Source organism: Sesamum indicum, linkage group LG4, assembly GCF_026168435.1.
Source record: "Sesamum indicum cultivar Baizhima isolate 11 linkage group LG4, ASM2616843v1, whole genome shotgun sequence".
Lineage (NCBI taxonomy): Eukaryota > Viridiplantae > Streptophyta > Magnoliopsida > Lamiales > Pedaliaceae > Sesamum > Sesamum indicum.
Genome location: NC_142660.1, coordinates 16,804,099 through 16,820,783, shown reverse-complemented (window position 1 = coordinate 16,820,783; position 16,685 = coordinate 16,804,099). Strand labels below are relative to the sequence as shown.

The window sequence follows — 16,685 nt, the reverse complement described above, 5'->3', positions numbered from 1 at the left end:
TCATACATTGCCACTAATTTGTTTTTAATCCTTAAATATATTGAAATTCTATTTTAGTCCTTCAACTTCTAAAATATTAACAGTTTTGATATTTAGGCCTAATTAATGACCATTTTGCTCTTTCAATAAAAAATATAGTCTAATTATTTATTCTCTATGCTTACGATTAGGCCCAACATGCTTCCAAAAATAAAATTAAGCCTCTATAAATTCATACCTTGGTTTGACCATCTTGTTCCTGGGTATTCCAAGTCATCGATTTTACAGACTTTCTCCAGCCACACTACAACAACAGATGGTTTGCAGGTACTTGGCTCATTCAACAAAAGTTAGCACAATCCTATTTTATTTCATACCATATGGCGTAAAAGTACTCCAATATAGAGACTTAAATAAATTTTTTGGTAGATAGGTTGAACAATTTATTTGTTGCTAAAAGAGTCAAGTAACTGCGAAACGTCTGGTTGAAGAAAGTCCGTAAAATCAAGGATTTGGAATACCCGAGAACAATACGGTCAAAGCAAGGTACAAATTTACGGAGGTTTAATTTTATTTTTGGAAGCATGTTGGGTTTGATCATGAGCACAAAGAGTAGATAATTGGACTATATGTTCTATTTGAAAGGGCAAAATGATCATCAATTAGGCCTAAGGACCGAAACTGTTAATATTTTAGAAAGTGAAGGACTAAAATAGAACTTTAATATGTTTAGGGACTGAAAATAAATTAGTGGGAATGTATGAGGACTAACACTGTAATTATCCCAATTTTGAGAAATTGAGAGAAGTTGCTTTTGTCCTGAATTGGAATACGATGGGAAAATGTTGGGCTTTGATGTGTATGTAAAATGTACATGGGGGTGAGTGTTTTACACTTTTTTTGTACCTCATATTGGAAGTTTATTGTAAAAATAAAAACTCCTTATATTAAGTTCAATATCCAAGTTGTGTTTGAAGTGTTATGGAGACTAGAGTGAACATTGGATTGCATTACATGCATGCTGCCACCGCCCACTCGACTCTGTGTATAGGTGAAAGTCTCAAGATATATATTTTTGTAGTAAAAATATTTGAATTTACTCGATATTAACAACACCAACAATCTTCATTCTAGAGCTATCCCTCTCATCCGAGATTTAAGCTCTAGTTTCTAAAGACTTCTACGTGTTTCTCGAGATGTTCAACTGTAGAGTGCAATACCGATAGATTGAACAGTCTTATTATGAAAAAAGTTGCTTAGTATCGGTGCACATAGAAAATGAGACGTAAAATTTATACAAGGCAAGCAGAAATATTCTACAATTATGTTAGTTTGCAATTTCCTACCTAGAGTTGTTACAACACGACTCTCACTGTAAATTTTTGACTTAGTTTTTCCGTAAAAACAACACAATAACAGGTTTTACAGTTTATTTGTTCCAATGTATTTGTTTGTGTTTTTTATTTCAAAAACTATTATTATATCTGATTGTTATTTCAAAACGGTACTACAATTGTTTGTGCTACTCTTTCCAACTTATAATCCATCTAAGGATAAATACAATGACTTAGCTTATTGTCAGTGTATACCTTCTTCCTGAGCATTTTTAAACGTGCTTTGTGCAGTGCTTTTCCAAATAACTATGTAAATTATGAAGAATTTTAAAATTATTATGGTATGTAATTTAATACTTGACAAAATTAATCCAATTTGTAAATACAATATCAAAATTATTTTTTTCTATTTATTTTTTTCTTCTCCTCTCACAACTGAACTCTTGTTTATTTAATTTTGTCCATCTTACTCCTCATATCTAGAGTTTTCTCATTTCCCCTCATATTACTTTATTTTATTTTAACTTAATTTTTATTTTATATATTATAAACTAATAAATATTTAAGTAATTAAAAATATAACAATAAATATTACTAAATATTTACAATTTTGAATTATATAAATTAAAACGTAAAATACTTTTATCATCCGAACTATGCTCATTTTTACATTTAGCCATCGAAACTTTTTTTTTGTGTCAACTTACCATCTCAATTTTACGAAATTTGTACTTTGTCATATACATCCGTCTTTTTATTAATTTTTCTGTCGGAACAATATTACGTCACATAACCCTTAAATATTACATGTGTGCTGCATGTAAAGGTTTTCCAATAAAAAACTTGATTGAAAAAGAATTGTAAATAACAAAGTACAAAATTTAATAAAATTGAGATGGTAAGTTAATACAAAAAAAAAATTAAATATCAAAATGTAAAAACAATCATAGTTTGAATGATAAAAAATGAATAACCCTAAATTAAATATGCACATAGAATATGTGCTTGTTTTTCCTCCTCGGGCGACCCGACCCGTCTTCCTGCCACCGAGTTTAAGTCAAAAACCTAGCCGCTCAATCCGACCCGTTGAAGATATTTTCAATTTTACACACATATCTTATTATAAACTATATATATGTCGGAACTTTTTTTGCGAGCTTTTTCGACTTTATTAAAACTCAAGAAAAGATAATGAGAAACATCCTCATAAAACCCAAAAGCCAAAAACCCTACTTGTTAAAACCCTGCCCTCCATTTTCTCAACTCTTCCACAGGTCTGAAAGAGAGACTGAACTGTTCTCATCCATTTCCACCCTTCTTATGGCTAATAGAGCTCAATAAAATTTGAATGGAGTTGATTATGGCCAAACAAAAGCCAAATAGCAATACGCACAAGTGTACTCAAGAATTTGGGAATGGGTTGAATTCCGACGTAATTCATTATTCCAGGCGCAATGCTGTCGGGCGAAAGAGGAAGAGCAAGCAGCATCAGCAGCTATTTATGAGTGAAAATGATTATAAGCTGCGGCTTCAGGAGGTCTTATACACTCCGGACTATATTCTCACCAAATTTTTTCGCAAGGATGGTCCCCCGCTTGGGGATCACTTTGATTCTCTTCCATCAAATGCTTTTTCCTGCGGTAAGAGGTGGAAAGATGTTTGTGTTTTTTTTTTGTTCGGGGTGAACATAGAATTCGAATTGTTCAGGTGGATTTTCTCATTTCCTGTGGATTTATTTGTTGATTATTCTCTGATTTAACTGATTGTTACATTATACTCGGAAATCATGCAATGTGTTAGGAGAGCTTTTGTTTCTACTTTCTATTTTATTGGGCCGAGAACATGACATGAGGGTAGTCACAACTCATACATGAATATGATGCAGGAATTACTTCCCAATGGAAGAATCCTGGGTTAGAGTGTTTCTCTTTCGTTTTCTGAACTTTTGGATGAAAGGACTAACTAGTGACTATTCCAATATTTTGTTTTTCCCTTTAGGCTGTGTGATAAGCTGTCTATCATTAGATCTCTTTGGTACTTGATGAGATCAGTGTACCTGAGATGGAAATGAATATAAGGCTCTTTACCTTGCTTTAAGCACATGCTGGTATTAGGTTGAGAAGCTGTAAGCATGCCCTTTGTTTCTTGTCCAGATATTTAGACTGATAAGTTGGTTGCACTTCAAGAGATAAATAAGTAGTTGCCAAACAGTCAAGTTTTGATTGGTTTTGGACAATCTTGGTGCTAAAGTTGAGGAGACAATGACCTACTCAGTTTTATGTATTTAGCTATAGCTATCCGGTTTTGTTAATAACCAGTTTAAACTATTAGGTCTGTAATCATTACTAGTTTGCATGTCAGGAACCAAATAGGATTGTAGATAATGGAGCTGGGTAAGTGAGAGTCTCATGGTAATTTACTAAGTTGGTATTCTTACATCATATTGAGCTAGGTATTTGAGTTATGAACTTTTAGACAGCCAGATCCTCACTCAGATGCAGAATGGTCCACCATTTTGGTTGGATAAATGTATTATATCTCCCCAATGCTTCTCTCACTTTAGTGCCACAACATCTTACAACAGTCCTTTAAAAGAAGAAGAACACAGGAGTCAGAAACTTATGGAAACTCAACTGAGGTGTCCCAACTCCCCAGAGTCCTATATGCACTCCATCAACTTTGGTTCTCTAACCCCATATTGTTCCTTCACTTATCTCTAGTCAACAAACAAAAGAATGTCAAGCAGATAAGAGAAGAACCAAGAGTGTTAGTCACATTTGTTGTGTGACACTTTATTATCTATCTTTGTAGTTAATATATGCATTTTATAAATATCATCAGAATCTTTCTCTTGATTTTTTTCTCTCTGATGACCAGGTCCCAGCAAATCTCATCATGAAGATAATCGGAATTCCTGTAAAAGAAGAAAGGTATATAGCACATATTTTAACTCGAATTTTTTTGGTTAAAAGCCATGCATAAATGTATTTGGACCTTTCATTTTTTCCTTACATCTTTTCATTGTAGGTTTCCATGCATGCCATTTTGGACTACCAAGCTTGTTGTGAGAACAGTTCACCTGCACAGAGGCATGGCATAGGAAAAGGCCCAATGACTGCGAACGGTGCTCCAATAAAGAAACACGGCATGGGTAAAGGTTTAATGACTCAAAAGGGTGCTCCAGGGAAAAAGCATGGCCGTGGGAAAGGTTTCATGACAGTTTGGCAAGGTACAAATCATGTTGCAAGAGATTTTGCATATGGTGCTAACAGCAGTGAGCTTGCCATTCAAAAGAAGAAGAACAGAGTACAGCCACGGGAATCCCTTGCGGTTTGCCCACTGATCCATCTTTGGAGTTGTGTTGTGACAATTACATCATTTTCTGTACCAAAAAAGCTAGTTGGATAGTATAATATGAAAATTCTTTCTCAAATGTAACAATTTCACTTATTAACAAGCAACTAAGTTTTATTATTCCTTATGCAGAGAAGATTGGCAAACAAAGAACAGGCTAGGAGGAAGACTGCTGTGGGAAGTAGAAAAGTAAAGTTTGCTTTAGCTATTGTACTTACAAAATACAAGGAAATCTTTTCGGTGGTGTTTTAGTTGATATTTACTTGTGTGCCAAAATTTGCAGGTGGAACGCCAGAAACTTCAGAAACAGAAACAGAAACAGCCTCATAAAGAAAAATGTGAACTTGCTCTTGAAGATGCGAAATGTCTAGAAAACACAGAACAGTTTGCATTGCTAATGGATGATGAGGAGCTGGAGCTAAGAGATCTACAAGCAGGGCCAAAACCGTTGTCTTGTTGTGCTCATTTTCCAACCAATGCTTCTCATGGTTGTTCCCTTTGCAAAGGTAAATCAAACTGTACTTTTACTGTTCAATTTCCTTTCTTGATCTGTTCCAATGCCCTTTGGTTATCTGGATACATCATTGTTGTAGTAGAAAACTTATTTGCTTTGCTGACTTTTGTTTGACCTTCCTCTCATCCTTTTAACAATATTTGTATTATGATAGACTTGCTTGCGAAGTTCCCTCCAAATTCTGTAACAATGAAGCTACCATTGTCTATCCCACCATGGGTTTCCTCGCCAGAGCTAGTTATCAAGTTTTTTAAGGTATCTAAACAAGTCTTTCTGTATGATTATGCATTTCGATTGCTATTGGTGAATGGCCTTGACATACCCCTTTTCTAGATGTATCAGAAATAAAATAGTTTTAAACTCTTCCTGTTACAAAATCTCATAATCCTAAATTTCTGATTCCTCGTCATACTGCATATTTATCTTAATATATGCTTTCTGTACATTTTTTATATTGTGCAGGGTAGGTAAGTCTTACATCCTTATTACATGTTCTTATGGTGTCTAGGGCAAATAGTGTTGGGAAATAGAGGTTCAAGGTCTTTAGCTAGCTAGCTATATTATACTTTTCGATTTTCGGCTGGATAACAATTAACTTAAACACCATTAGCTCATGGGACTGCTAAATGCAAATGGGAATTATGGAAAACAGTATTCACAAGATATAAAGAGTACAAGATAATGTGGAGAATGATATGCGATTGAGCCTGCTGTTCTTTTTGATTACTGGCTTGCCTTTAAGCTCTATCTATTATTCTCTTTCACATGATAAGTCGATTGAATGAGTTTTACAAATAGTATATTATACACCATGTTTGGCTAATTTTCTTTTATTTCCTCACTGAAGGTGTTCCATTTTCTTTGTACATATGCTGTAACAATCAGTATACATTCATTCACGTTAGACGAATTTGCTCAAGCATTTCATGATAAGGTAAGCCATTGTCATTCTTGTATTGTATTCATTTAGTAGGTTTTGTGTGTTTCATATTTCTTAGTTTTGTCCTCCTCCCTATGTGGTCGTCAGGATTCATTGTTGCTTGGGCAAGTACATCTGGCACTTCTCAAACTACTTTTATCAGATATTGACAAGGAGCTGAGTAGGGGATTTCTGTCTCATGCAAGCAAAAATTGCAAGTTTTTGGGTTTGCTTCATTCGGTGAGTATGTCTAACTGAAGGCATCAGTGAACTGGTAATTTGTTTGTATGCGTTCTTCTTTTCCTTATAATAACTCAGCTTTGTTGATATATTATAAGATCACTTACCTTTAATCTTGCACATAGTGATTTTCACGGAAGTAGTGGAGATACTAATTATATTTTTGGTCCCTATATATAGCCACTTCGTTTTGGTCCCTAATTTTAAGTGCCACGATTTTGGCCCCTAATGTTTACAAATTTCGTCCTACCGTCAAAGTAGGGACCAAAATCTATAAAAGTATGTAAACATTAGGGACCGAAATCATGGTACGTGAACATTGGGGACTAAAAGTGAATAAGTGGCTATATAGGAACCAAAAATTTAACTTACCTTTATGATAATATTTTTTTGTTATTTTCCACTAATTTTATTTATAAATATTTATAAGATAAATTATTATTAGGTAATTAATTATATTAGAACTAAAATTCCACGACATGTTGTGACCTCGATAAAAAATTCAATTTTTCAGTTTATTTTTTAATAAATTATAATATAAAATTTAACTTTTTGCGCAAACAAATATCATTGAAAATAAATAAAAATATTTATGTACTATAATATTAATTGGAACAAAACTACTACTTTAAATCTATTCTTGCTTATATATTTTAAGGGTAAATTACAACAACTTCCCTTGAGGTTTGACATTATTACGAATACCTCTCGTTGTTTGAAAAATTACTAATACCCCCAATTTTAACGACTGTTTAACAACTAGCTCAATCCGTTAGGTTTTCATCCATTTTTTGTGGTCAACTGACCAAAATGCCCTTGTCGACTAAGAACTATAATTTTATTTATTTTTAATTTTTTTATGGATTAAGTGGATAATTTTTTTATAATTTTTCAAAATTTTCCATCCGTCCAACATTTTTTACAAATTTTTAATTTTTTTAGCAAAAAGAAAAAATATAGTAAGGGAAAAGTTACAATTTCATACCTCTATCCAAGGATTACATAATTTCATCAAACATCAACGGAGGTATTTGTAATTTTTCAAATAACAAGGGAGTATTCGTAATTATGTCAAACCTCGGGGAATTTTGTTGTAATTTACCCAATATTTTAATTGAACCAAATAAAAATTAATCTTTTTCTTCTTTCATTGTAAAGAATGGTAAATTACTTTTTGGTCCCTATATATATAGCACTTATTCGCATTTGGTCCTTAATGTTTATGTGCCACAATTTTGGGCCTTAATGTTTACAAATTCTTACAGATTTGGTCCTACCATAAATTTTTGGACCAAATCTGTAAAAATTTTGTAAACATTAAGGACCAAAGTCGTGGCACGTGAACATTAGGGACCAAAAGAGAATAAATGAGCATATATAGGGACCAAAAATGTAATTTACACGGAGATACTACGTTGATTAGTAGTCTCCCTCTTTATATGTAAATCAGAAGAATTATTATGATAAGAATTGTAAAGGTAATATATCTATAACTCATGCTATCTAAAAGTTTAAGGACATTATCTATTAACGATAACTAATCTTCTAGAGAAGCAAATTTTGACAGATAAATTTTCCATCCATGTCTCGCCTTCTTTTTATTGTTCTTTAATTAACCTTGTCTATATTGATCATGGGTGATTATCAATACAATGAAGTTCAAGTTTGGTCCATGTAGTAAATGAATAAAAGTGGAACTGAAGAACTTTATTTGAATAATTTCAAAATTATTTAATTATTGTTTATTGAAATTCAATACATCAAGTATTTGGAATTTACAATCTAAGCTTAGCCCACCTATTATATTGAGTCTTTTTAAAGTTTAGAAAGAGTTGACTGAAGTAGGTGGTGATTTTTGAGTCTGGTCTATATAATTCACTGAAGTTTAGATCTACATAGTTGGAATTTATCTTGATTAAATTATATGACAAACTTAAGTTGTTTTCTGAATGCTTTTGAAGACTGTTGAGCAGTCGCTGGTTCCATTATTTAACATGCTTTTAGGACACCTAGATTATCATTTGTGTGGAAAACTTGTTTCTGGAGATTTCTCCCATGGATATATAATTCGTTGCTACTATAGAGGTGATAGAAAATAGAAGTCAACTGTTCGTGTGATGATGATTTGATTGATTTGTCAGAAACTAGCAGGGAAATAATGATTTAGATGTCAGTAATGAATTTGTGCAATTTCACCTTTTTATATAGTATCTGAGGGATAGTTTGGTGGACATTCAATATCAGCATCTCTTAGCTAGAAGTGTATCTAGGACCAAGTACCTTGGCCCTCTTCTCTCCACTTAGCTTTATGAGCGGCCACTTCAGAACTTGACAGACGATGTTTTACGTATGCTTGTGTCCACACAGCATTTGGTGGAAAGTAGAGCAAATCTTGTCTTCATCATGCTAGTTGTCTAAGGATCTGTAATTTCTTAGATATTTCAAAATATGCCTTGTCTTTTTGTGGTTCATTTAGTATGTTAATGCATTGGACTTCTTGTATTGCTGTTAACACTCTTTGCATGGTTCGGCAGCTTGAACATAATGGATCTATTCTGGAGTTCTGGCAGAATTCACTGAACCTCCTGACATGGACGGAAATCCTGCGACAGGTATTGGTTGCAGCTGGTTTTGGTGCCAAACATGGTATGACACGGAAGACAATTTGCAACAAGGTATTAAATTTCCTGATGAGCATGATTTTCATCTTCTTATAGTTTTTTTCCATCATGTGTCCATTTGGTTTGGCAGTCCCCTCCTTTTATCTGTGTCTCAAACTATCAAACTTTAGACCCATTTATTAACATGGGGCAGCCATTTAAAGTCAGGTCATTATTAAAATTTTGTGTAACTCTAACAATTGCATGTATTTGAACGAAGGGTTTCTACCGCCTGCTTTATCAGTTGTAGATTAATACCTTGTAAATAAAACCTTTAGCTGATTATTTGGCTAGTTATCTATAACATGTAACAAAAGATCATCATATTCAAATTCCCTTGAGGAAATATTTCTTAATCTTGCTTGTTTTGTTCTCTAGGAAGTCAATCTTATGGATAAGTATGGCCTAAGTCCTGGTACATTGAAGGGAGAACTATTCAGTCTTTTGTTGACACAAGGAAATAGTGGGATGAAAGTCTCAGAGTTGGCAAAATCTTCATCAGTAAGTTTGTGGTTTCTATTGTTAGTTGTTAGCAAACATTCATTGAGGAACATGCCAACTATTTGGCAGTTTTAGATATTATCAGCTTTTACTTACTGGGTAATATTTCTTTTGCCATGAAGATTGTTGAGTTGAACCTCACGGATACACTCCCCGACCTAGAGAATTTGGTCACTTCAGCTCTCTCGGGTGACATAACGTTGTTTGAAAAGATCTCATCATCTGGGTATAGATTACGTATCCATGCAGTTGAGAAAGAATGTGAAGATTGTCCATCTGATTCTGAAGACTTTGGAAGCATGGATGACATTTCTGAAGTCACTGGTGGAGATGATGCAAATGATTCTGAGTACGAGACTCTGGGCTGCAGTCCGTCCAAAACTGATGTTGGTCAATCTAACATGAACATGCTGAGAGTATATAATGAAATTGATGAGAGCAATCCGGGAGAAGTATGGTTGTTAGGACTAATGGAGAGTGAATATTCCGATTTAAGCATTGAGGAGAAGCTAAATGCTTTAGTCGCGTTGATTGATCTTCTTGGTGCTGGATCCAGTATCAGAATGGAGGTAATCCTTATTTTTTTAATGGCTCCTTTATGCCTTCCGTTATTAGGGTCAGCACAGATCTTTCCTCTTCTTTCTATGTAGATCTCTTGTTTGCAGTTTCTGATTTGTTGCTTTTGCTTTCTGAATGTTAGCTAATACATAATTTAATCTCTGTATAAGCATGTGAATATTGGTGCCTTTGGTATGTTTATGAAATATGACATTGCCTTTGATGATTTCATTGGACATATACTTTCTAGAGTTGGTGGATAATCTATTTTTCACATGTACATTCAATAGCTAGATATGCTTATATTTCCTTATGAATACATCAATTGAGATAAAAACGATAACCAAATAACTGAGAAAAGTTGCTGATATTTAAGTTACCTCTATTTCCTGGAAGATGGAAGGGTGAGGTAGGCGATGGTTTTTGACACATCACAATGAACATTTATGGCACTATTAGGAAGTTATGGAAGTCAGATCCAGCTCTTGTTTTATTGTGCTGGGCGGATTTTAAATGTCCACTTGGCATTTGTGTGTGTCTTTGTCTAAAGTACAGGGATAGCATGTCTTATTTGTCTATCATCTTCTTCCTCTTTATTTGTGTTCCTAATGATCAGTTCACTAATGGGATCAAGAGAAGTCTTTATGTCACAAGTACTACTTCACTCTTCTTTCTGTCAATCTGGAAGTCAGCTTATCGGCATTTTTTTCATCCAAATCATTGAAGTGGAGTTAATATTCGCTGCAAAAAGAGGAATTGTATAAGAAACTTTCGATTATATATATGCACACTTTTTTGTATCTTTAGAGCAAAACGACTGTCAGGCCTTTTTTATCAGCTGAACTGAGATTTATACGCTTGGATGCGTCTGTAGATGTTAAAACTTATCTATATTGATTTTGCTATTTCTGAGAGGGCATATGCTAAAGTCTTTTAATTGATCCCCTGGAGAGTTCGTCGCCTGTGCCAGTCTGGGCCATCTCCTCCAAAGGCAGGCTTCTGTATCTCATAACTGGAATGGCATGCGGAGAAGTTTTGGAGAACTTTGTCCTCTCTTTTTCCAGCATAAGGAAAAAAATGTAACTTGCTTTGTGGCCTTCATGGTCTTTTGCTGCATTGGTCATGTTCTTGCATGGTTTATGTGGGTGGTATATTATTTGACTTGTCATTATGTTTCCGTGAACTGATCCTTCTAGGCATCTTTTATGTTTTTCTAGAGGCGGGCTTCGATACATATAACATTTATGTTGCTGACAAGTTAGTAAAATATCCTGCATTTTTATTCCAGGATCCCTTGATGTCAAGTACGGAATGTCCTCCCAACACCTATCATCATGGTTCTGGTGCGAAAATAAAGAGATCTATTGTGAAGCAGTATGACTCCCTTGGGCTATCGGGAAGCCGTGCTGGGCAAACATTTAGTGGGCCTGATGTAAATATACCAGAACAACCAATTGATTCCTTGGTACCTATGTCAAAGATCGGTGAGGAGGAGAAGTTTGCCAACATGAAAAGGGTTGCAAAACAAATGGAAGCAGAGCTCTATTTACATCCTATGCAGTCAATCTTTCTGGGTTCTGATCGTAGGTATAATAGATACTGGTTATTTTTGGGTCCTTGTGATGAATTAGATCCTGGACACAGGAGGATTTACTTTGAATCTTCTGAAGATGGCCATTGGGAGATGATCGATACCAAAGAGGTTAACTTTCATGAATTCTTTCCTTAAAATACACTAAGACAAACTCTTACTTTATGCGTAGGACTAATTTATCACTCTGCCTTCGTGTAGGCTTTCTCCACTTTGTTGTCAGCTCTGGACCGTAGGGGGGCCCGGGAGGCTCGCCTTCTAGCATCCTTGGAAAAAAGAGAATCAAGTTTGATCCAAGTAATGTCCAATACGCCAAATGATGGTGGAAATAGACAGCTGGCCCAGTCAGATCAATCTGAATTAAATACTTCTAGGGAAGATAGTTCCTCACCGGTGTCTGATGTAGACAACCGATCAAGTTTGAGTGAGATGCAAAATGAACTTCCCTCTTCTACTAGCATAGCAACTGTTGATGGTGGGAAGAAAGGGGAACAGCTGTTGGAAAAACCAGGCCATTCCCAAGCTTTTGGTGCATGGATATGGAAGTCATTTTACTCTGAACTCAACAGCGTTAAAATTGGAAAAAAGGCTTACCTTGACTCGCTTAGAAGATGTGATCAATGTCAGGACCTGTATTGGAGAGACGAAAAACATTGTAGAATTTGCCATACCACATTTGAACTTGATTTTGATCTAGAGGAAAGATATGCTGTTCATTCTGCAGTTTGTCAGGCCAATAAGGATGTTAATAAATGCCGAAAGCAAAGAGTTTTATCATCCCAATTGCAAGCACTCAAGGCTGCAATCTATGCAATTGAGGTAGGCTGTGATATAATCTGAATTTAGCATTTCATATTATGCGCAGGAATACAACCTTACGATTATGTTTTCAATCAAGTAGTTTCTTTAGGTGTGTTTATGTATTTTCTTTTTACTGGTTTGTTCCATGCAATTTAACACAAAGTTCATTCTCTCACAAGTCCTTTTTCTTGGAACCTTGTGCTAAAACTAATCGTATTAGATCGCGGCATTAATTATATTAGGTTGCTTTTAATTGTTCCTTAAGCCTGCTTGTTCTATATTCAAACATTGCAGCTATGGTCACTTAGTGCTGATTTCATGTTATCTCTTTTGTGAACTGAAAACTGGTTGTTTTACAGGGAGGTTAAATATTCATCATTTTGTGCAGGCCTCTAGAGTCAAACTAATGAAAAGCTTAAATTTTGCCAGGCCTAATGCTTTCTGATTTGAATACACGCAACAGTTTGTTCATTATGGCTATTGTTACTGTTTCAGTTAAAGTAATGATGTGACTAACTTTTAACAACTGCTTTTAAGGGAAAGTTTGTAAAACTATACAGCACTCACCCTTTTTCGACTCTCATATAAAGCTCCAAGTTGAGTCAAATTATCCCCATGATTTTTGGGTGGAAGTATGTCTGAAGATAATTTCATAGTGACAGCAGCATCTCCCTGTCTGTTTTGACATAAAAATTCCACTCAGCAAAATTAGATGCAAGAAAAGTCTTTTGCCCCCATTGTATTTGCCCCTTTATCTTCCCATTTATCTGTTTGGGGCCATGTACTGTTGCTGATGGCGATTGTTTCTATGAATTCTTTGCTGGGTGGTAAATTATGACAAGATGATTAATAGTTTTGGTTATTGGCTTAATGCGCTGAACAATGAGTATCAGTTTTCCCCTTTATGGTGGACTGTATGTAGTAGGAAGCTGAGCTCTTTGAATGGTTGATGGTGCCATTTTATTACTTAGGAAGAGGCTGAACACTAAACATATTCACTTACTCAGTTTAGTACTCCTGATATTTACTAGGAGAGGCACACATAGCTCCAGTATTGTTAAACTGGAAAGCTGGTAACAATTTTCATTTTCTTTGGCTGTCAAATATTAGTATAATTCCAGGAAAAAGTTGCAGCACTGTTTTCCAACAGTATTGCATACTAGGAGGTGGTGAAAATGTTTAGTGTGAGACGTTTTTCTTAAGCATCTTGGACTCTATAATAAGTTAGATTAATAGGTGATCTTCATTTGACTTCTTTGCAGTCAGCTATTCCTGAAGATGCTTTGATGGGCTCTTGGAAAAGATCTGCTCATAATCTATGGGTCAATAGGTTACGACGAGCCTCCAATTTGAGAGAGTTTTTACAGGTGATAACATTTGTCATTGTCTTCTATCTATAGGTATCCCTGAGGATGTATTCATGTATCTTCTTTTCGGAATGTTTTAGGTCTTGGCTGACTTGGTTACTGCTATTGACGAAGACTGGTTTTATCGAAACAACATTTCGGATTCTTATTGTGCTTTGGAAGAAATAATTTCAAACTTTTCAACCATGCCACAAACATATTCTGCAGTTGCACTTTGGTTGGTAAAACTGGATTCTTTGATTGCTTCTCGTGTGGAAAGTCGGTCTTCTCAACCTAAATCTGGAATGGTCCACAGATTGGAAGGTATGCACTTTTCCCTATTTTGATGTCCATCTCAATAAAGTTTCTGTTCTGGTGTCTCTTGAGAACTGCTGGTTTCGAGTTATACTCAGCTTTCATCAATTTCATTTATATGGTTCAGATGCTTTTTCTTTTCCGTTTTGAGTTTTTCCCTCGATTATGCTCCTGTAGTAAGGAGGTTGGATAACATGAAAACAGAATGTTGGTTACTGGTGCATTGTTTTTCTTTTTGATCTTTAAGCTAAATGTTTTATACCAATTTAGGTTGTGATGTACTAATTTGAACTTGAACTTCTTAATGTGTATCACAAGTACCTTTCTGGCCAAGTTCACAGTTAACAAACTAGAACATATGCAACTACCTCTAAATCTTTGGCCTTTGCACCCACTTCCGATTAGGATAGAATTTTTGTAAAATGTCATGCCCCTTAGAATGTTATCCAATCACCAAAATATTCTTGTTTCTATACTTATGAGAAAAATTGTTTTAAACTTATTGGTCTTCTCTGATTGATTAAAAATGATATATTAATTCTAATTTTTGTATGTAATGAAATTCATAAATTTATATATTTATAAGTAGTTAACAGTTTTCAAATGTATAGTTTCAGAGTGTTGTTTGTTCAAACAACACTCTGAAACAGTTTATTAAAATCTTAACAAAGACGCTCGGAAATCGGACTCTATAGATTCAATAAAAATTTATTAAAAGAGACAAAATAACTCCAATCTCTGTACTTGTGGAAAAGCATAGTTAATATATCACTTTGTTGTATTTCATTGCGTAAATCTTTGAAGTAATAGATCAAAGTAAGTTAAGAATTTACTAAAATAAGAAATACAGGTTGCCTATTACATATTTTAAAATAACTGCACAATTTTGGAATCACTAAGCAAGAGATTCTTTTCAAAGTGAAAAATCTGAAAACATTGTGAGGATTTTGAATTATTACAATGTGTTAGGATTTATGTTAAGTTGATTTATGGATATGGTTCACCTATCTCTAGGTTGATTTTATTTGTACTTATCTCTACAGACCCATCCTATATATATTGGGGTAGGTTCTTCAATAAAGTTCACAACTCAGTTTTTTCCCTCCATTTCTAACATGGTATTAGAGCAAGGCCACAGAATGTAGCCTGGGTCTCATTGACAACCATTTATAAAAGAAAGTTTTCTTGCAGAGTTTGCACGTGAGAGTGTGTTAAGATATTAAATATTAAATGATTTCCCTCTCTAACAGCGGAAGCTGATGAGGTGGTCATTTAACACATTAATTCCCCATAGAAATACAAACAAAGAGTTGAACAAAAACTGAAAAGAGATGGCAGATTGATGAGATGTAGTGGCTTTAATTTCAGAAACAGGCAGAAGTGTTACTTAACTGACCCTTTTCTGTTTTTTAGAATTTTGGAGTTGGAATGCTCCTAGAGTCGGGACTTGATTGTCCTTGAATATATACAAAACTGCAAACCATGAAATTATTTTCATTGTTCTCGAGAGTCTTCTGCTGATGAAGGGTTAAAAGCTACCATAATGTTCTTTATTTGTTTCTTGTCTGTATGCGACTATGGGTTCTTGAGGTAATACCATCAGACTACTATGCATCACTATCTTAAGTGGTGAAGTATCTAATCCCCTAGTGTCTGTTGTAGTAATGGATAGAATTTGGACAGTCTTACTCTATCCAATCTTCTTGTGGGCACGCTATTTCATTTTTGTTTTGAGTTTAATGACATCTGCAGATGGTCTTTGACATCAGGTACCTGTGTCCCCAAGTAGTAGAGTCTCTCTGGCCTGGAAGACGAAACAGGAAAGATGGTCAGAGGTAGCATAATGATCATTGCATGATCACGTTTTGGTTGGTGAAGCAGTTTAAGGCATTCTTTTTCGTTCTGAAGAGAAAATTGAGTGCATCACTTGTCTGGTCTAAGGTCAAAGTGGAAGGCTACACCCATGAAATGGCTTGTGTCCTCCTTTATTCTGATAAAGTTGCTATTCTTGTACAGCATGAGGTGCGGTCCTTCAGTTTTGGCCCAAATTTTGATCTTGTCACAAACATTCTTCTTTGTGAAGGAAAAAACCTACATAATTTCTGTAAATAAATAAGTTTTTGTGTTGCTTTCGAACTATGTTCTTTTTGATTGTTCTGGATAGCATCTTCCTCTTGGGGCGGAACCATACTAGATAAAGTGACCAGGTTTACTGTAAATGAAAGTATGTACTTCAACCTGAGGAAAATAAGGGGTGAGCAGTGCCTGCTTGATAACTTTCTTGTGTGGTATCCTCCAGTTTGATTGTGCTCTACAAGTTCTAAGTTAGAACAGAATTGTGTTGAGAATTATACATCTGTATTAATAAACTGGCTGGAATCAAGTGTCAAATCCTCTACCTAGGCGATTTCACTTCGTATCAATAGGCGCAACAGGGGTTAAAACTATTGGGCTTTTCATGTGTTTCTATGGGCCTTGCCTTCCAACGGATCAACCATCTTTCTGCACAATATGTACATTTCTTTATAGATAGTTTGACTGTATTTAAGCAGGCATCTAGATGCACACATTTT

The 16,685-nt window shown here is 34.9% G+C and overlaps 1 protein-coding gene across 2 annotated transcripts; it reads left to right on the top strand.

Annotated features, from left to right (window-relative positions):
• Window positions 1-2,485: 2,485 nt before the first annotated feature.
• On the top strand, window positions 2,486-16,388 carry LOC105161282 (Homeodomain-like transcriptional regulator). 2 transcript variants are annotated; one of them, XM_011078924.3, is made up of 16 exons: window positions 2,486-2,953; window positions 4,191-4,243; window positions 4,341-4,643; window positions 4,800-4,856; window positions 4,951-5,173; window positions 5,336-5,436; window positions 6,029-6,115; window positions 6,209-6,340; window positions 8,875-9,015; window positions 9,379-9,501; window positions 9,624-10,070; window positions 11,348-11,761; window positions 11,852-12,469; window positions 13,714-13,818; window positions 13,899-14,121; window positions 15,882-16,388. In XM_011078924.3, exons 1-16 carry the CDS (start codon window positions 2,662-2,664, stop codon window positions 15,899-15,901), a joined length of 3,339 nt encoding a protein of 1,112 aa, XP_011077226.1. In that variant the 5' UTR covers window positions 2,486-2,661; the 3' UTR covers window positions 15,902-16,388. The 2 variants fall into 2 exon arrangements, with proteins under 2 accessions (XP_011077226.1, XP_011077227.1); XM_011078925.3 differs by having other exon boundaries at window positions 15,865-16,388.
• The last annotated feature ends 297 nt before the right edge of the window (window positions 16,389-16,685 follow it).